Source organism: Urocampus carinirostris, chromosome 2, assembly GCF_059441175.1.
Source record: "Urocampus carinirostris isolate Australia breed hairy pipefish chromosome 2, RoL_Ucar_1.0, whole genome shotgun sequence".
NCBI classification, from domain to species: domain Eukaryota; kingdom Metazoa; phylum Chordata; class Actinopteri; order Syngnathiformes; family Syngnathidae; genus Urocampus; species Urocampus carinirostris.
In genome coordinates, this window is record NC_142350.1 from 59734901 (window position 1) to 59755598 (window position 20698).

General features: G+C 40.8%; 1 protein-coding gene across 2 annotated transcripts in view; it reads left to right on the forward strand.

Annotated features, from left to right (window-relative positions):
* Positions 1 to 20698, forward strand: part of rorc (RAR-related orphan receptor C) — a 57534-nt gene that overhangs the window by 14664 nt on the left and 22172 nt on the right. For both annotated transcript variants that reach the window (XM_088327341.1, XM_088327342.1), the window contains exon 3: positions 2952 to 2978. In XM_088327341.1, the coding sequence (XP_088183467.1) occupies positions 2952 to 2978 (27 nt within the window). The remainder of the gene's footprint in view (positions 1 to 2951; positions 2979 to 20698) is intronic.

Sequence of the window (20698 nt, forward strand, 5' to 3'; positions counted from 1 at the left end):
AGAAAAAGAAGGAAAAGGAGAGAGAACACAATAGAAAGGGGGTACCAGGAGACATAAAAAGAAGGAGAAATAAAAAAAGAGAAATAAAGTGAGGAATAGAGAAAGGAAGATCAGAAGAATGTGACAAAAGTAAAATACAATAGAGAAAGCGAGAGGAAACGTGTGAGCATGAGAAAGAGAGTGAGAAAAGACAGAAAAAGTGAGAGAAAAAGAAATAGTGAATGAGAATAAGGAAAAAAAATAGAAAAAAGGGAGGGAGAGAGAGAAAAAGAGAGGGTGAAAGAAAATCTAAAAAGAAAAATGGAGAAAGAGAGAGAGAGAGAGAAAGAGAAAGACAAAAAAGAGAAAAAAGGAGCGAGATAGAGAAATTGATAGAGGATGAGAAAAAAAGAGAAAGAGAGATAGAGTTGGAGAGAGAGAGAGAGAGAAAGGGAGAGAGAGAAAGGGAGAGAGAGAAAGGGAAAAAGGAGAAAAAACAGAGAGCAAGAGAGAGAAATTGATAGAGAAAGAGGGGGAGTTAGAAAGAAAAAATATAGAATGAGAAAATGGAGGGAAAGAGAAAGAGAGAGAGAGAGAGTGAGAGAGAGAGAGAAACTAGATTGATGAAACTAGATCCCTTGATGAAACTAGATCCCTTAAACGAGAATGCAGGAAATCTGAAAGAAAATGGCGCGCTACCAAGCTTGAAGTTTTCCATCAAATCTGGTGTGATAGTTTGTTGAAGTATAAAGCGGCCCTTGCCTCTGCAAAATCGGCCTACCTTTCGAAAGTGATTGCGTCACAAAAGAACAATCCCAAGGTCCTTTTCGACACTGTAGCATCGCTAACAAGGCAACAGACTATCCCAGATAGCTCCACCCATTCTGCCCACGACATAATGGTCTTCTTTACTAAGAAGATCCAAAGCATACAGGAAGAAATTGCTAAAGACAGTATTAATTCAACACATACTAAAGCACTCAAATCTCTAGATGCACGACATGGTGGCTGTCTAGGTATTTTGTCCCGTTTTAGTGAACTGTCACTCGAAAATCTTAAACAGATGGTGAATACGGCCAAACCGACGACTTGCCAGTTCGACCCACTTCCAGGTTCACTTATCAAAGGTCTCTTTGGCGTTCTTGCACCTTCAGTTCTAAATATTTTAAACATATCACTCGCCTCAGGTGTAGTTCCAGCTGCTTTTAAGTCCGCTGTCATTAAACCCACACTGAAACGACCCAACCTAGATCCAGAAAACTTATGTAATTATAGACCTGTGTCAAACCTACCGTTTCTTTCTAAAATACTTGAAAAAGTAGTGGCACAGCAGCTGAATGATTTTATGTCCGAGAACAATCTCTTTGAATCAATGCAATCAGGATTTAGGGCTAACCACTCTACTGAGACAGCTCTGATTAAGGTAACCAATGATCTCCTACGGGCAATGGACTCGGGCACATCATCACTTTTGCTGCTGCTGGACCTTAGTGCTGCATTTGACACAGTGGACCATATTATCTTGCTAGAACGGTTGGAAAAATGGATTGGTCTCTCAGGAAGCGTCCTATTATGGTTCAGATCCTACCTCTCAGATAGGACACACTGCGTTAAATATGGCGAATTGACATCTGAGCCATTTAGTGTTACTTGTGGTGTTCCGCAGGGTTCAGTGCTTGGCCCCCTTCTCTTCAGCATTTATATGCTTCCACTAGGTGATATTATTCGTAAGTATAATATCAGTTTCCATTGCTACGCAGATGACACTCAACTCTATCTCCCGATGGAGGAATCTGCCACACTAAACTGTGGAACTTTGGAGGCCTGCCTCACTGAGATAAAAGAGTGGATGTCACTCAATTTCCTGCGTCTTAACCCTGAAAAGACTGAAATGTTAGTTATTGGTCCTTCTAAGTCCCGTGACTTATTCTCTAAAACCGTAGTGAACTTGGACAATTGCCACATCACACAGAGTGACTCACTTAAAAATTTAGGTGTCATTTTCGACCCTGATCTGTCCTTTCAAACACATGTGAAGAAATTTACTAGAACCGCTTTCTTCCATCTCCGTAACATTGCTAAAATTCGTCCTATACTTTCTCAGTCGGATGCGGAAATCATAATTCATGCGTTTGTTACCTCCCGTCTCGACTACTGTAATGCACTACTTTCCGGTCTCCCGAAGTCCAGACTCAAGAGTCTTCAGCTGGTACAAAATGCTGCAGCGAGGCTTTTAACAAGGACAAAAAAGTACGATCACATCACCCCAATTTTGGCTAACCTGCATTGGCTCCCTGTTAGCCTAAGATGCGATTTTAAGGTTCTCCTACTACTATACAAAATCATACATGGACTTTCCCCCTCATATCTTTCAGATCTGATCTCCCCCTATGTCCCGGCCCGAAGCCTTCGTTCCGAGAGCGCCGGTCTCCTGGTGATCCCAAGAGCCAAGAAGTGTTCCGCTGGTTCGAGAGCGTTCTCCATCCGGGCACCGGCGTTGTGGAATGCTCTTCCCCCTGAGATCCGATCTGCAACCTCGGTGGAAATGTTTAAATCTAGGCTTAAAACTCACTTCTACTCTATAGCATACGAGTAACCTAATCTTATATGTAATAACTTGTGAAGCCCTTAGAGACTAATTGTGATTAAGGGCTATACAAATAAAAATGACTTGACTTGACTTGAGAGAGAGAGAGAGAGGATGAGAAAGAAACAGAAAAACGAGGGGGGAGGAGAAAGAGAGAGGCTTTGCGAGTGGCTTGGCTGACATCAAGTGAACATATGTAACACTGCAGCTCATTTTTCTCTCGTGCTTCTCTCAGTGTCACTTTGCGGGCCTGACTAAAACATAAATACACTTACAGAACGTGTGCGGTGTGTTCGTGTTCAAGTTAAAGTTGAGAGTAAAAATGACTTTGAGAATTTACACACTTTAAATGTTAATAAATCTAACTTTTGTGTGTCTTCCACAGGAGGCGTGTCCAGGAAGACTCATTTGAGTAAGTACAACGTGCCCTCAAACTATGTTTCCTTTAATATTACTGCTTAAAAATGAAAATACTGTATCTAGGACTCATTTCCTAGCCTGTAGGTTTCTACCGTTCTACTGTCTATCTCGTCGTGTTTGATATCTGACTCCGGTACCCAGTGTCTGGTATCGATCACATCTGTCTCATCCTGTCTGATATCTGACTCCAGTCTCCAGTATCGGGTATCGATCCCGTCTATCTTGTCCTGTTTGATATCCGACTCCAGTCTCCAGTGTCTGGTATCGATCCCGTCTATCTCGTCCTGTCTGATATCTTGCTACAGTCTCCGGTATCCAGTATCGACCCCGTCTGTCTCGTCCTGTCTGATATCTGACTCCAGTCTCCAGTATCGAGTATCGATCCCGTCTATCTCGTCGTGTTTGATATCTGACTCCGGTACCCAGTGTCTGGTATCGATCACATCTGGCTCGTCCTGTCTGATATCTGACTCCAGTCTCCAGTATCGGGTATCGATCCCGTCTATCTCGTCCTGTTTGATATCCGACTCCAGTCTCCAGTGTCTGGTATCGATCCCGTCTATCTCGTCCTGTCTGATATCTTGCTACAGTCTCCGGTATCCAGTATCGACCCCGTCTGTCTCGTCCTGTCTGATATCTGACTCCAGTCTCCAGTATCGAGTATCGATCCCGTCTATCTCGTCGTGTTTGATATCTGACTCCGGTACCCAGTGTCTGGTATCGATCACATCTGGCTCGTCCTGTCTGATATCTGACTCCAGTCTCCAGTATCGGGTATCGATCCCGTCTATCTCGTCCTGTTTGATATCCGACTCCAGTCTCCAGTGTCTGGTATCGATCCCGTCTATCTCGTCCTGTCTGATATCTTGCTACAGTCTCCGGTATCCAGTATCGACCCCGTCTGTCTCGTCCTGTCTGATATCTGACTCCAGTCTCCAGTATCGAGTATCGATCCCGTCTATCTCGTCGTGTTTGATATCTGACTCCGGTACCCAGTGTCTGGTATCGATCCCGTCTATCTCGTCCTGTTTGATATCCGACTCCAGTCTCGAGTGTCTGGTATCGATCCCATCTGTCTCGTCCTGTCTGATATCTTGCTACAGTCTCCGGTATCCAGTATCGACCCCGTCTGTCTCGTCCTGTATGATATCTGACTCCAGTCTCCAGTATCGGGTATTAATCCAGCTATCTCGTCCTGTCTGATATCTGACTCCAGTCTCCAGTATCGGGTATCGATCCTGTCTATTTCGTCCTGTTTGAAATCCTACTCCAGTCTCCAATGTCTGGTATCGATCCTGTCTGTGTCGTCTTGTCTGATATCTGACTCCAGTCTCCAGTATCGGGTATCAATCCCGTCTATCTCGTCCTGTTTGATATCTTGCTACAGTCGCCTGTACCCGGTATCGATTCCACCGGTCTCGTCCTGTCTGATATCTGAGCCCACTCTCCAGTATCCGGTATCGACCCCATCTGTCTCGTCCTGTCTAATATCTGACTCCACTCGCCAGTATCCGATATCGACCCCGTCTGTCTCGTCCTGTCTGATATCTGACTCCAGTCTCCAGTATCTGATATCGATCCTGCCCGGTATCAACCCTGTATTTAGATTGTTTTAGTATTTCAGTAGAAGTATAATTGATGATTTCCAAAGCAATATTTTAGTAGTATTTTTTTAGAGTTTTTGTGGTATATTAGTAATATTACTGTAGTTGTCTTTTTGTAGTGTTTTTGGAGCAAATCATTCTGTAGTAGTATTTTGTAATGTAGTATTACCGTGATAGCATTTTTGTAGCAATTCTATACTATTTTTCTATTTTCAGTATGAAAACAAAATAATACATGAGGTCCCAGTTTTTAAGCACTATATTTGATATTTAGTTTTGCAGTTATTGTGTAGTGTGTTTTCGTACCTCTCTAATATCTCTTACTTTGTTTCCATGGCCAGAAAAAGTATCTTCCTCTTCTTTTCTCCTTGTCCTCTTTACTACATTTCCTTAGTGGGGTCCATTGTGAATGATGGCTTTTCCTAGATTCACTCATACGTATCAGGTTGGCAGGTAGAACTCTAGGAATGGCGAATGGCAGCAAAAACTGTACTGTATTTTGGACTTTGTATATCGAAACACCCAATAAGCAGGTAGGCGCCTTGCATGGCTGCATGGCCGCTATCGGTGTGTGAGTGTGTGTGTGAATGGGTAAGTGTCAAGCACATTGTAAAGCGGGAGGTCTTCATTGACTTGAAAAGTGCTATATAAATGCAAAACATTTACCATTTATTTTTTTCTTATATTTCTGTAGAATTATTTTGGAGTGAACACACAAATTGACAATATTGGTACCAAAAAGAAAAGCACGGCGGCGCAGTGGTTAGCGCTTGTGCGGCACAGTTCATGTCATGGGAACCTCCTGCGTGGGTTCAAATCCAGCTCCAGACTTCCTGTGCGGAGTTTGTATGTTCTCCCCGTGCTTGCGTGGGTTTCCTCCGGGCACTCCGGTTTCCTCCCACATTCCAAAAACATGCATTTCAGGTGAATTGGCCGGTCCAAATTGTCCCTAGGTGTGGATGAGCGAATGAGTTGTCTGTCCCCGTGTGCCCTGCGATTGGCTGGAAACCAGTTCAGGGTGTCCCCTGCCCACTGCCCGGAGATGGCTGGGATGGGCTCCAGCCCCCCCACGACCCTAATGAGGATAAGCGGTACGGCTAATGAGATGAGAGATGGTACCAAAACAGTATACCGCTCTTGGGGGCCCCCTAGTGGTTGCAGGTCCCTAACCCGCCGCTTAGCTGGCTTATGCCTCGTGCTGGATATATTTTCGCATGCAATGTGGTCAACGCTTTACGTAGGAAAGGTATCGATTGCACCTGAAAAATATATACAGTACACACAAACACACCACAGGGCGTATCAGCAGCTGCCTATATAACCGCGATAGCATCTCAGTCTGAAGTCGAATGTATCGAAAGTATCTTTCACAGCACCGACTCAGTCAGCCTCAACTACGGTTAGAAACAATGTTCCCTGTGATTTTCCGAGGGTCTGAGCGTTCACACAAAGTCGGTGAGCAACGCTTGAAACAACAGTGAGCAACCATAATCCCAGGTGTGGCAAGATAATTCATTATCAAACATGTCCAAAACTTGACATTAAGTTCCATTTTGCTGAGTTTCCGGCAATGCAAAATGATTTTTCTCTTTTGAATGAATTGACTCATGTACTATTGCAAAGGTTGTACGGCCTACAAACGTCGTTTGTTCTTACAATTCTTTCACAAGATATCCATTTCTTTTTATTTCCTGACATATTTTGTCGCATAATATTAACATTTTGGGGGGCTTATTTAGTCGGTTGTAAGATACAGAACTGTACTTAATCACATTTTTTAGTGGAAGTACAATGTTGGCAACAAGATTCACTTGATATAATTGGAAATTTGAATGCAACACCAACTTTTTCTTCTTTTTTCCGTGTTTTTTTTTCTACTTATTTTTAAATTCCTTTAAAAAAAGTCTCATCGTGTTTATTTTTTTCCGAGCTGTTACTTTATTCTTTCTGTTCCCCATTTACTTTTTTCCTACGTTTTTTTCTTTTCTTTTTTTCTGGCTTTTTTCTAATTTTTCCTTCTTTTTTTCTCTTCCTTTTGTTTCTTTTTTTCTCAGCTTTTCACTAATTTTTCATTTTGGTATTTTTTTTCTTTTTTTGTTCTATTCCCCCTTTCTTTTAAGTCATTTTGTGCATAATTTTACATATTATTTGGCCGTGTTGGGATTAAAGAAGCAAAAACAACCTGAAGAGCCGTTTAGGACCCGAAAGAGCCGGTTGATTTTAGTGAGCCGAGCCGAAGAAGCCGGTTCTAGACAAATTCTACTAACTTTACTCAACTTCGTTCGACTTCAAAATGCCGCATTTAGGACACAACTTCAGGGGAACCCGTGTATTTTTACCTTCATGCACTGTAACTTTGACTTAAGTCGCTTCTTAATTAGTCATTTTGAGCCCTCATTTTTGTGCGCTGGCTAGATTTTCTTGTGCGCTTAGAATGTGCAACCAACAATATCGTTTACAACATATTCATCCCGTCTTATTTTGTGTTTCCAGACATGGTTATTGTTGCTGAAAGGGGTTTTAAGTTTCATTTTTGTCGAGTGAAAAACGAGATTTGACGAGACATTTTTTGCTTTTATTGATGTTGATGAACTTCACACCATATTATCATTCAATATGGTTGGTGTAAAGCAGTGGCGTCGAACAGACGGCCCGTGGGCCGGATCAGGCCTGCTAAGGGGTTGAATCTGGCCCGCGGGACAACGCTGAGGGAAGCGCAAGAAAAAAACGAGCTGCTGGTTGAAATATGTCCACTTGATGTTGCCAAAGCTACATGCCTCTCACAAAGACGCTGTAGTTGTATTTTTCTTTCTCTCTCGCTCTCTTTCTCTCCTCTTTTCTCTCCTTCTCTCTTTCTTGCTTTCAATTTCTTCTTGGGTTTCTTTCTTTCTCTCTTTCCCCCTCTCTTACAATTTCTCTTTTTGTATCTTTTGTTTCTCACGTTCTCTCTCTCTCTCTCTCTCTCTCTCTCTCTCTCTTTCTCCCTTTCCCTCTTTCCTTGCCACCCCCCTCTCTCTCTCTTTCTCTCTCTCTCTCTTTCTCCCTTTCTCTCTTTCCTCGTCCCACTCTCTCTCTTTTTCTCTTATTTCTTTCTTTCTCCGAAATCAACTAGTTCGGCCCCCGAGAGAATGTTTGTTCTATCATGTGGCCCCCGAGTTTGACACCCCTGGTGTGAAGTGTAAAGGAGAGGCGAGCCGTTTCATTTAAAATGAAAGTGGAATAAGAAAGCTTGATGCGGTTGAGAAAATGGTTGTATCGCATTTTTTTCGGCCACTTTTTATCACAGAGGAGGAAGTCGCCTAACTGTTGAAGCACATCTTCCAAAAGCAAGCTAAACTTAACTTTATTTATCAGGGCTCAAAATTGCTAATTAATAAGCAAATAAAGTCAAAGTTACAGTGCATGAAGGTAAAAATACACGGGTTCCCCTGACGCTGTGTTATAGATGCGGTATTTTGAAGTCAAGGTCAAAGTAGAACAAAGTTGAGTAAAGTCAGTAAAGTTTGTCGATAACCGGCTTCTTCGGCTCGGCTCACTAAAGCGAATTGGCTCTTTCGGGTCCTTAAACGGCTCTTCGGGTTGTTTTTGCTTCTTTCATCCCAACATGACCAAATATTATGTAAGATTATGCACAAAATGACTTAAAGGAAGGGGGGATAGCACAAAAAAAAATCCAAAATGAAAAAGTAGTGAAAAGCAGAGAAAAAATAAACAAAAGGAAGAGAAAAAAGAAGGATTTTTCTTTTTTAAAAAGCCAGAAAAAAGAAAAGAAAGAAACAAAGTAAAAAAGTAAATAGAGAAATAGAAGAAGAAAAAGTTTGTGTTGCATTCAAATCATTTCCAATGATACCAAGTCAATCTTGTTGCCAACATTGAACTTCCACTAAAAAAATGTGAATAAGTACAGTTCTGTATCGTGCGACCGACTAAATAAGCCCCCAAAAATTTTAGTATTATGCGACAAAAGATACCAGGAAAAAAAAAAGAAATGAAAATCTTGTGAAACAATTGTGGTAAAAACAAATGACGTTTGTAGGCCGTACAACAATTGCAATAATACATGAGTCAGACATGGGGACTTGAGACTTAGTGACTTGGACTCGAGTCGACTCGAGTCGCTGTTTTTATGACTTGTGACTTGACTTGGACTTGGCAATCTAAGACTCGGGACTTGACTTGTGACTTGACTTGCCCAAGAAAAAAATACTTGGGACTTACTTGGGACTTGAAGGTGAAGACTTGAGACTTACTTGAGACTTGCACATGTGTGACTTGGTCCCATGTCTGACATGAGTCAACTCATTCAAAAGTGAAAAATAATTTTGCAAAACGTAACTTGATGTCAAGTTTTGGACATGTTTGATAATGACTCAGTCGCCACACTTGGGATTGCCGTTGCTCACTGTAGTTTCAAGCGTTGCTCACCGACTTCGTGTGAACGCTCAGACCCGTGGAAAATTATAGGGAACAATTATTTTGACTTTAGACTTATTGTTGATTGGATGGATTTTGATGATTTAATTGAACGGTTGTAAAAAAAATCAATAAATAAGACATCGCTACAGTTACTTAGTAACAGTACTTTTACTTGAGTACCATTTTTTTTGCCCACTCTCCCCGCCTTTGCTCACGCAATAGAGGAAGGTTTCAAGACTTGGGGGGGGGGAAAAATAGTGAGTTTGTGAAAGTTGGCCAATCGTCTGCGACAAGTGCAAGAGTGAAGATGATGCGAGGTAGGCATCCGATTTTTTCGTGGTTGCCATCTTTCTGGGCGAGAAGGGTCGGGGGGTATAAGAATGAGGTGCTGATTAGATGCAATTTCAAAATTAAATTTCAGTTTAATACGCTGCAGTGTTCATTTTAGCTCTGAAAGTGATGGGTCCCGGGGACTCGCATGCTCAAAAATCTATGGGTCCCAACAGAGATCTATGGGTCCCCCAAATTTTGTGTTATCGCGGTTAAAATTGTAAATCGGCGACAAATATATAATATAAATCCATATATTCATTCAGTTTTAATCATCACAGTTTATTGGTAATACAAAGCAGTTATGGCTTCAGATTTTTCAATTCACAATATTGTACATTATACAAAATAATATTGCTGAAATATGAATCTATATATTCATGCAGTGGCAGCACGGCGGCACAGTGGTTAGCGCTTGTGCGGCACAGTTCATGTCATGGGAACCTGTCGTGGGTTCAAATCCAGCTCCAGACTTTCTGTGCGGAGTTTGTATGTTCTCCCCGTGCTTGCGTGGGTTTCCTCCGGGCACTCCGGTTTCCTCCCACATTCCAAAAAACATGCATTTCAGGTGAATTGGCCGGTCCTAATTGTCCCTAGGTGTGACTGAGCGAATGAGTTGTCTGTCCCCGTGTGCCCTGCGATTGGCTGGCAACCAGTTCAGGGTGTCCCCTGCCCACTGCCCGAAGATGGCTGGGATGGGCTCCAGCCCCCCCGCGACCCTAATGAGGATAAGCGGTACGGCTAATGAGATGAGATGAGATGAGATATTCATGCAGTTTTAATCATCACAGTTAATTGGTAATACAAAGCAAGTTATCACTTCAGATTTTTCATTTTGGTTTGCTGTCCCGCCACAGTTGTAATGCCTTCTCAAGGTCCAATCCATTATCATCCTCCTCATAGCGTCACCAGGAATATAATTTGGTCCATTTTGGCAGAAAAGTCCTTTTCTTGCTAGGAGTATTCTTTTGTTTATTTTCTTTCGTCGAATCGTTCACTTCAACACACGTGTTTTCCTTGCCTCCGCGATCTTCTGAAGAATTTCTCCGCAATTTTTTTCAAGCCGGAATTATTGCCGTTGTTATCACTTTCTGCATCATGTTTCGACTTATTACTGTGTTGATTTTCACCTTCCCTCGACGACAAGCACCACAACAATGACGTAATCTCGAAGCAACGAGATCTCGTTTGCCGCGATCGGCGTGCAGACAAGAATTCGAACCGCGAGACCAAAACAACAATGGCGAATCTGCCCGACGAAAAGTTTGGAGTGCGGTAAATCTTCGTAAAAAAAAAGTAATAAGGTAATAATGACAATTTTGTGTCAAAAAGGTTGCGTCCCGGGGACACACGTTGATTTGAGACTATGCGTCCCCAGCAAAAATGATGCAGGACGCAGGGACATTGGCAAACGAGAACACTGTACCTTTATCGAATACATCATCTCCCTGTGCAACGGCCACTGTGAATATGCGCATATTTATTAGTATATTGCTTTTTAAGCTTTTTATCCTTTTTATCTTTTAATTTATTTTACTTGCACTGAAACAAGAAGCCCTCTAACTTTCTTTTACTTTTATAATGACGATAAAATCCAATTATTTATTCATTCATTTTCATGTTATCGAGCAACCTCTATATAAAATAACAAAATCAATTTATTCAAGTTGTTGTATGTTTCGTTCTTTAAAGGGATGGATTTCTTAGTTTATCAAATCGGAACATTAATAAAACTTGCAACATTTTTTTATTGTTATTTAAAAAAAAAAAATGTAATAGTCAACGTAAATGGTCTGCTTTACAATGTGCTTCACACTTACCCATTCACACACACACTCACACACCGATAGCAGCGTCAGCCATGCCAGGCAACTACTTGCTTATCAGGGGCATTAGGGATTCAGTGTCTTGCCCAAGGACACTTTGACGTATAACACAAAGAAGCTGGGAATCGAACCCGGGACCTCTCGATCCCAAGACAAGCGCTTTACCTCCTAAACTACCCGTTTTGTTCCCAAAAGTTTTAGCCGGGGTGATATTAATATATTAATATTAATATATTTTCCGACCTGTTTAAACCTGTAAAACATTTATTTTGAAAAGTTTTTCTTTTTGGTGGCACATACAAAAAAAATTCAAGGACACAAGGGCCAGTTTGATTTTTCTGTTATTATTAAAATAATTTACTGAGCACATAAAAATATTTGTTTGCAAAGAAAAATTCTAATATTTTCTCCTAAATATGTTTTATAATTTAAATATTATTATTTTTTTATATATATTTATATATTTTCATTTTTTGTAATTATTGTTTGTAGTAACTTGCATTTTTGGAGAGTAATCTACTTAAAAATCTTTCATTTTGTTACATGAAGTTTAAAAATGAGTAATAATTATTGTAATTATACAATACAAAATTGTAAACTATACTATAGTAGCAATAAAAAAAAGATAATTATTTTAGATATAATATTTTCATTATTTTTCATAAATACTTTAGATATTTTTGGATAGTTATATGCATTTTTTTTTTTATCACAATCATGTTCAAAAAATTGTTAGGACCAGAACGGAAGCAGGACCCACTCGCGTAACGCTTTCAGTTTTATTGTGAAAAAGGGAAAGAAGTGCACACACAGTCCAGTGATCGCTGGTCACGGGGAGCAGGTCGCTCTGAACGCAGAAGTGGGACTTCTGATTTTGGCGAGCGATGGCGGTGTCGGGAACGGAAAAAAACAGGTCAGTTGCCGGGATAGAAGAGCAAAAAACGTGATCGGGATCGGAAACAAGTCGAAAGCCAGGAGAGGAGAGTAGACGTGGTCGAGATAAAAAACGGATCGTTATTTGGGACAGGAGAACAGACGTGGTCGAGATCAAAACAGGTCGTAATTCGAAACGGGAGAGCAGACGTGGTCGAGATCAAAACAGGTCGTAACGGGAGACAAACAGGAGCAAAAAACAGGGCATGCGAAAAAGGGCTTGCCGTGTAGATACGCAGACGGACCGACAAAAGGGGACTGAGGGCGGGACAAAGAAAGAAAGAGAGAGAGCGTGAGAAACAAAAGATAAAAAGTCGTGAGAGAGGGGGAAAAGAAAGGGAGAGGAAGAAAGAAATTCAAAGAGAAATAGAAAGACAGAAGGAGAGAAAAGAGAAAAGAAAGCGCGAAGGGTATGACGAGAGAAAGAGAAAAGAGAGAAAAGGAAAAAAAGGAAGTTAGAGCAAAAGAGTTTAAAAGACACAGACAGAGAAAGAGACGAAGAGCAACAAAGGAAGAGAAAAAGAGAGTCACAGAGAGTGAAAGAGACACAGACAGAGTGGGAGAAAAGGGGTGGAAAAGAAAGAAAGAGAGAGAGAGAGAGAGAGAGAGAGAGAGACATAAATACAAGTACAGTGTCTTTGTGAGAGGCACCTGGCTTTTGGCAACATCAAGTTGACATATTTCAACCTGCAACTTGTTTTTCTCTTGCGCTTCTCTGAGTGTTGTCTCGCGGGCCGGATTCAATCCCTTAGCAGGCCTGATCTGGCCCCCGGGCTGCCTGTTTGACACATGTGCTTTACTCCAACCATATTGAATGGATGCACGAGATACTAAAAATAAAAATATCAAAGTTCTTAGCGCGCTGGAGATACAGTATAGAATGTTTACACACGAACTAGGAAGAGGAAGCCGGATTTCAGAAGCGCTGCATTGTGGGATCTGTTTTTTGAGAGTTATCAGCGTTTTATAGAGCCGGGCATTATAATAAATGTATATAAAATTATTTGTGGCCCACGGGCTGTGAGTTTGACACCTAAACCTTAGTGAAGGGGTGTCAAACTCATTTGCACAGAGATCCCTTCTCAAGGTTTCTTCATTTACATCATCTTTTGAGTTTTTCCTTGCCCTCATGTTGGTTTTAGAAAATAAATGCCGTAATAAGGAAATAAATGCCGTAATCATTTGTGGCTAGGACCTTGACTCAGCCTCTTGGCTGGGAACAAGTGTCTCGGCCTCTTGGCTTTGCAGTGTATTATCAATTGACCGATAACGGATAATGGATAATTGATAAAGAATATAGAACAATAACCCTCTACAAATCCCCGCCCTCATGTTGGTTTTAGATCAGGGGATGGTGTACTAATACTCAGTAGTTTGCAATAGTCTGTGGTTTGTGCAGCTCTTTGAGACTCTTTGTGATTAAAGGCTATACAAATAAACATGACTTGACTAGATTTAACAGTGGCTGCGCTCGTTCAAGCTAATCGATTGAAGTTTCTGAGGACCTCTTGCTGCGGCAGCTGAAGCGCTGCATTACCGGATCTGTAGTTTGAAGGTAGGCCATGATAGTAGATGTATCAAATTAATTTGCGGGCCGGATAAAATTGTACACCGGGCCAGATGCGACCGGCGGGCTGTGAGTTTGACACCTATGCTCTCGAGTAAAACCAGAATATTTGAAACACCATACCACAGATTCACATACAGAATTATAGATACTCTACTGTAAAATGAGTTACTCTTCAGGTCAACGAAAAGTAGTATTTATTTTCTTTGCTAAAGCAAAAAGGTTTTGGGTGCTCTGAGGAGAGTGATGAGCCACAAGAGTATGAGTATGGATGTTGAAAGGGGACTTTATGAGAGTGTGATTGTGCCGACTGTGTTGTATGGTGCAGAGACTTGGAGCCTGAAAGCTGATTTGAGAAGGAAATTATATGTTTTTGAGAGGAAGTGTTTGAGGAGTATGTTAGGAGTGACAAGATTGGAAGGATTGAGAAATGAAATTGTGAGAGACAGAACTGGAGTAGTGGTGGAACTGAGCATGCGTGTGGATAAGAGAGTACTAGGTTGGTTTGGACACATGGAGAGGATGGATGAGGAGCGAAAGTTGAAGAGGCTCTACAGAGCAGAAGTAAATGGAAGGAGACCAAGAGGAAGGCCGCGATTGACGTGGATGGATGGTGTTATGAGTGCACTAAATCTAGTGGAAGCTAGAGCTCTTGTTGGTGATAGGAGCGAGTGGAGAGGTGTTGTAAAAGGATAGTGGGACGTTTAGATGTGCTCTAAGGGATGGGCAGGGCACCTGTATGATGCGGCAGGGGTAAACCAGTGAAAGTTGTTTAACAGGAGAGCATGACCAACTTGGGTGCCGAGGTGCTTAACTTGTTTGGGAATTTGGGTTGGCCACGGTCAGTGTTCCCTCTAAGCTGCGCGCGTGCGCAATTGCGCACTGCTCGCACATTCTCAGCGCACAAGAAAATCTAGCCAGCGCACAAAAATGAGGGCTCAAAATTACTAATTAAGAAGCGACTTAAGTCAAAGTTACAGTGCATGAAGGTAAAAATACACGGGTTCCCCTGACGTTGTGTCCTAAATGCGGTATTTTGAAGTCGAGTCGAAGTAGAACGAAGTTGAGTAAAGTTAGTAGAGTTTGTCGAGAACCGGCTTCTTCGGCTCGGCTCACTAAAAGGAACCGGCTCTTTCGGGTCCAAAACGGCTCTTCGGGTTGTTTTTGCTTCTTTAATCCCAACATGACCAAATATTATGTAAAACTATGCACAAAATGACTTAAAAGAAGGGGGGATTGAACAAAAAAGAAAAAAATACCAAAATGAAAAAGTAGTGAAAAGCTGGGAAAAAGAGAAAGAAAAGGAAGAGAAAAAAAAGAAGGAAAAATTTAGAAAAAAGCCAGAAAAAGAGAAAAGAAAGAAACGTTGGAAAAAAGTAAATGGAGAACAAAAAGAAAAAAGTAACAGCTCGGGAAAAAATAAACACAATGAGACCTTTTTTAAAAAAAAGTAGAAAAAAACACGGAAAAAAAAAGAAAAAGTTTGTGTTGCATTCAAATAATTTCCAATTGTATCACGTGAATCTTGTTGCCAACATTGTACTTCCACTAAAAAATGTGATTAAGTACAGTTCTGTATCTTGCAACCGACTAAATAAGCCCCCCAAAATGTTAATATTATGCGACAAAATATATCAGGAAATAAAAAGAAATGGATATCTTGTGAAAGAATTGTAAGAACAAACGACGTATGTAGGCCGTACGACCTTTGCAATCGTACATGAGTCAATTCATTCAAAAGAGAAAAATCATTTTGCATTGCCGGAAACTCAGCAAAAAATCAAGTTTTGGACATGTTTGATAATTAATGATCTTGCCACACTTGGGATTATGGTTGCTCACTGTTGTTTCAAGCCTTGCTCACCGACTTTGTGTGAACGCTCAGACCCGTGAAAAATTACAGGGAACATTGGCCACGGTCACATTTTTTTTTGTTTTTTACTACTTTGATGGATAGATAGATACAGATCGCCGAAGAAATGGTGATCGGTTCACAATGGTGCAAATACTAAAAAATGAGAAGGACATCAAATATCACATCACAATGCTCACAGACAATCCAAAGAGAAATGAAATTGTGAATCGGGGGATTCCTACATTAGTGTAGCTCGTTGATCTGAAAGGCTTTCCTCAGTTGAGCAGCAGCGTCTTTATCAAAGTTTTCGCATCAAAGTGCCGTCAGGCAGGTGACACAGTTTCCCCCCCCCCAAAAAAGAAAATGATAAACAAAGAGTCCGACCGATTTATATTATTACAACCAACTTCCCTTCAAAGCAGAGTTGAAGATCAGACCGGATCTTATGTTCTTATCTATTGCAAAAGTTATGTCAGAATTACAAATCTTTGCTGTCATTGATAACAGAATACCAAACATTCTCTACAACAGGATGATTGGCACTCCAGGATAAATGTGTATAAAAGACTTAAAAGAGAAAAATAACGTAAAAAAATAAAGCACGTTGGGATAAATAGGCAAGCATATTTACGAGGTAGCGCTGGGTTCATCAGAAAATAGGAATCTTAGGAAAAGAACCGAAAAAAATGTCATAAATTACAATTGCTGTTTTTCTCAATACAACATTGATAGCAAAATGTCAATTATTCTTCTTTTTTTGCATGAAAGAAATCTTAAAAGGCAATTCCTACATAAAAACACAAAAGCTTATGTTCCACTATCCCCGAATTAAGACCAAATAATGTATTTATTTGTATATTACCATATCTATGCAACGATTGATCAAGAATCGAACACGGGTTGTGACGGTGATAGCGCCGAAGCATTACCACTTGAACGCTAGTGATATCTGTAGATGACCAGTGTTGGGTAGGGTTACTTTAACTGGATTACTTTCAATTACTTTTGGATTACTCCAAAACCAACTATGCTAATAAAAGACAAAAGAAACTAAATATGAATAAAATGACTACATTTTGTGCAGGCTTGGGGAGTAACGGAATCCATGGAACGGCAAAAATGATGTTGGCAAGCTGTTTGGATTTATTTTTATTTTGTTTCTGTCGCATTTTATGTTAGTTTTGCCAGAGATCAAAGAGATCAAAGCCAGGAGAGAAAGCTTACCACGTTTTGTGAGTCATAATTTTATTCATATTTAGTTTCTTTTGTCTTTTATTAGCATACTTGGTATTGGAGTAATCCAAAAATACTTGAAAGTAATCCAGTTAAAGTAACCCTACCCAACCCTGTAGATGACATGCAAAAAGGCATTCGATTTTATCTCATTATCACAAGATTTTTAGTCACAGTACCAGAGATGAATGTTAGAGAACGGATAAAACAAAAAAGTCGTCCTAAAATATATAAATAAAAGTGAAAAAGTACTACAAGGGAAACAACCCTTTTGTGTAACTCATTATGAATCCAACTTTGAAGGACGTTAAATACATACATTTGAAATTTTGTGTGGGTATTGTGTTGATCGGGAACGTTGTCAATAAATTGTTTTAATCATGGTTGCAAAAATGGAACAGTGTTTGTCGCTTACATTGATTAGTTTGAGATGAGAAAAAGTGAAACAAAGCATTTTTACCGCTTTTTAATCAAAAGTTGTGAGTGTATATGCACACTTGTATGGGATAAGTTGTCAAGACCAGAACGGAAACAGGACCCACTCGCGTAACGTTACTCACAGTTTTATTGGGAAGAAGGCAAAGGATTGCACACACGATCCGGAGATAGCTGGTCGCGGGGGTCAGGTTGCTCAGATGCGGAAGTGGTATTTCCGTGGCGAGCGATGGCGGTGTCGGGAACGGAAAAAAACGGGTCAGTAGCCGGGATAGAAGAGCAAAAACGTGATCGGGATCGGAAACAAGTCGAAAGCCAGGAGAGGCGAGTAGACGTGGTCAAGATCAAAAACGGGTCGTTATTTCGGACGGGAGAACAGACGTGGTTGAAATCAAACAGATCGTGGCAGGAGACAAACAGGAGCAAAAACACGGGATAGGCAAGAGGGGCTTGCCTTGTAAAAACAGAGATTCGCAGACGGACCGACAAAAGGGGACTGACAGGACAGAGTTTAAATACTGACAGGGAGCCAATCTGTCAACAAGCTGCAGCTGGCGCCACACGGGCTGGGCCAATTGGGCGCCATGGCAACCATGACATAAGTGTGTTTTATACACAAATGAATAAGGTAAATTCCACAAAGCCTTTAAAGTAGAGAGCACTAAAATATCATTTTTGGAAATCAATGTTCTTACAAAATAACAGTACTTTTGCGTCCAATACAACATGAGATAATACTTGATATAGTAAGGGAAAATGTAGTTTTTTTTAAAGCTATCCACAAAATACACAAACTTTGATTTGTGCCTGCTATAGGCAGACAGTTATATGAATTGAAGAAAAACAAATAAAAGTAAACCTCTTGTTTATGCATGATATTTACATGTTTTTATTATTTCCTACTCTTTTACTGCTGAAAAATTGCTTAAAAACTGGTCCTTAAATGAATTTACTTGAGGGCAAAACTCTATTTTGCTATTTTAGTATTATGTACAGTGAATATTACAAGTGTGCGTGGGTGTATTTCTTTACTTTTTCTTAGCTTCCGTCACAGGAAAATTGAGGTTTTTTTGTCCATTTTCAGTGTATAGCGCAGACTGCTGACGGGCAATTTTTGTCTGAAGCGGATCTTTCATCCGCTTAACCCAATAGGCGCCCACCCGCCCCCATGCATGCACATACACGCAAACCTCAGATAGTTTTAGCAAAAGATGTGATATCGTCTAGATTGTCGGTTCCTTTTTTGTATATTAACTTTTACGAAAAAAAGAGCCCATTGCCTAAGATAAATGAATATACAGTGAAAAAAAACAGCTATTTTGCTATTTCTCCCACTTAGAAATCATGGAGGGGTCTGACATTTTCATTGTAGGTGCATGTCCACTGTGAGAGAGATAAACTAAAAAGAAAAATCCAGAAATCAAAATGCATGATTTTTTTAACAATTTGTGTGATACAGCTGCAAATGAGTATTTGTACACCTGTGTATCATCTGGAATTCTGATCCTGAAAGACCTGTTAGACCTCCCATTAGAAGTCCACCTGCACTCCATGTATAATCCTCAATAAGATGCACCTGTTTGAGGTCGTAAGCTGCATAAAGACACCTGTCCACCCCATACGATCAGTAAGACTTTAACTTGTAACATGGCAGAGACCAAAGAGCTGTCCAAAGACACCAGAGACAAAATTGTAAGCCTCCACAAGGCTGGAAAGGGCTACGGAACAATTGCCAAGAAGCTTGGTGAAAAAAGGTCCACTGTTGGAGCAATCATTAGAAAATGAAAGAAGCTAAACATGACGGTCAATTTCATTCGGAGTGGAGCCCCATGTAAGATATCACCTTTTGGGGTCTCAATGATTCTTAGAAAAGTGAGGAATCAGCCGGGAAATTCAGCGACAGAAGTTGGTCCATGACCTGAAAAGAGCTGGGACCACTGTTTTCAAGGTTACTGTAGGTAGTAGTGCACTAAGACATCATGATTTAAAATCATGCATGAGACAAAAGGTTCCCCTGCTAAACTAGCACATGTCAAGGGCCGTTTGTCAGAGACCAAAAACGGAGACAGGACCCACTTGCGTTCGTTTTCTCAGCTTTATTTAGAAGGAGGAAAAGGCTTGCACCCAGGCTAGCCTAGCGTGGGCTGAGGTTCGCAGACGGACTGACAACAGGAAGACGCGGGTTTAAAAATAGATAAGCAGCCAACCAGCGTCCGAGGCCGTTGGCGCCAAAGGAACCGACTCAGGTGCCTCGCATCAGTAATCATGACACCGTCTTAAGTTTGCATATGACCATTTGGATGATACAGAGGAGTCAGGGGAAAAAGTTTTGTGGTCAGATGAGACCAAAATAGAACTTTTTGGTCATAATTCCACGAAGCGTGTTCGGAGGAAGAAGAATGAAGAGTACAATCCGAAGAACACCATCCCTGCGTTGAAGTATATTAATGGTAGCATCATGCTTTGGGGGTGTTTTTCTGTACATGAAACAGGACGAGTGCACTGCATTAAAGAGAGGATGAATGGGGCCGTGTATTGTGAAATTTTGGGGAACAACCTCCTTCCCTCGGTCAGAACATTGAAGATGGGTCGTGGCTGTGTCTTCTAACACAACAACGACCCAAAGCACACAGCCAACCAAGGAGTGACTTCGTAAGAAGCATATCAAGGTTCTAGCATGGCCCAGCCAGTCTCCAGACCTGAACCCAATTGAGAATCTTCGGAGGGAGCTCAAACTCCGTGTTTCTGAGCCACAGCCCAGAAACCTGACTGACCTGGAGAAGATCTGTGTGGAGGAATGAGCCAAGATCCCTCCTGCAGTGTGTGCAAACCTGGTGAAAAACTACAGGAAGTGTTTGACCTCTGTCATAGCCAACAATGGCTACTGTACCAAATATTAACATTCATTTTCTCAGGTGTTCAAATAATTATTTGCAGCTATATCACACAAATAAATTGTTAAAAAATCATGCATTGTGTTTTCTGGATTTTTCTTTTTAGTTTATCCCTCTCACAGCACATGCACTTATTATGGAAATTTCAGACCCCTCCATAGGTGGGAGAAATAGCAAAATAGCAGGGTGTTCAACTACTTATTTTATTCACTGCATATATATATATATATATATATATATATATATATATATATATATATATATATATATATATATATATATCAATATATCTTTGTATATACAGTATCTCTCTCTCTCCCTCTCTCTCTCTCTCTCTTGTACATGTATTCATGGTCTATTTGACTGACTTGCGATAAAATCTTGTTTATCAGCTCCTGCAAAAAAAAAATCAGTACTCCGCCTTAATGCAAAATTATTTGAACACCTTCGCTTCTGTGGTGTGTGATTGTTAATGTGTGAACAGCCAAACGTTGCGGGCTGTAGTGGGTTTCCTGTTGTTTTGAGGTCGACAAAGTGCTAAAAAGCAGTCGTAATGCCTAAAAGTCGTTGATGGAGACCACTTTTCCTTTCTTTGGCTATTCTGCACTTTCCATGCTTA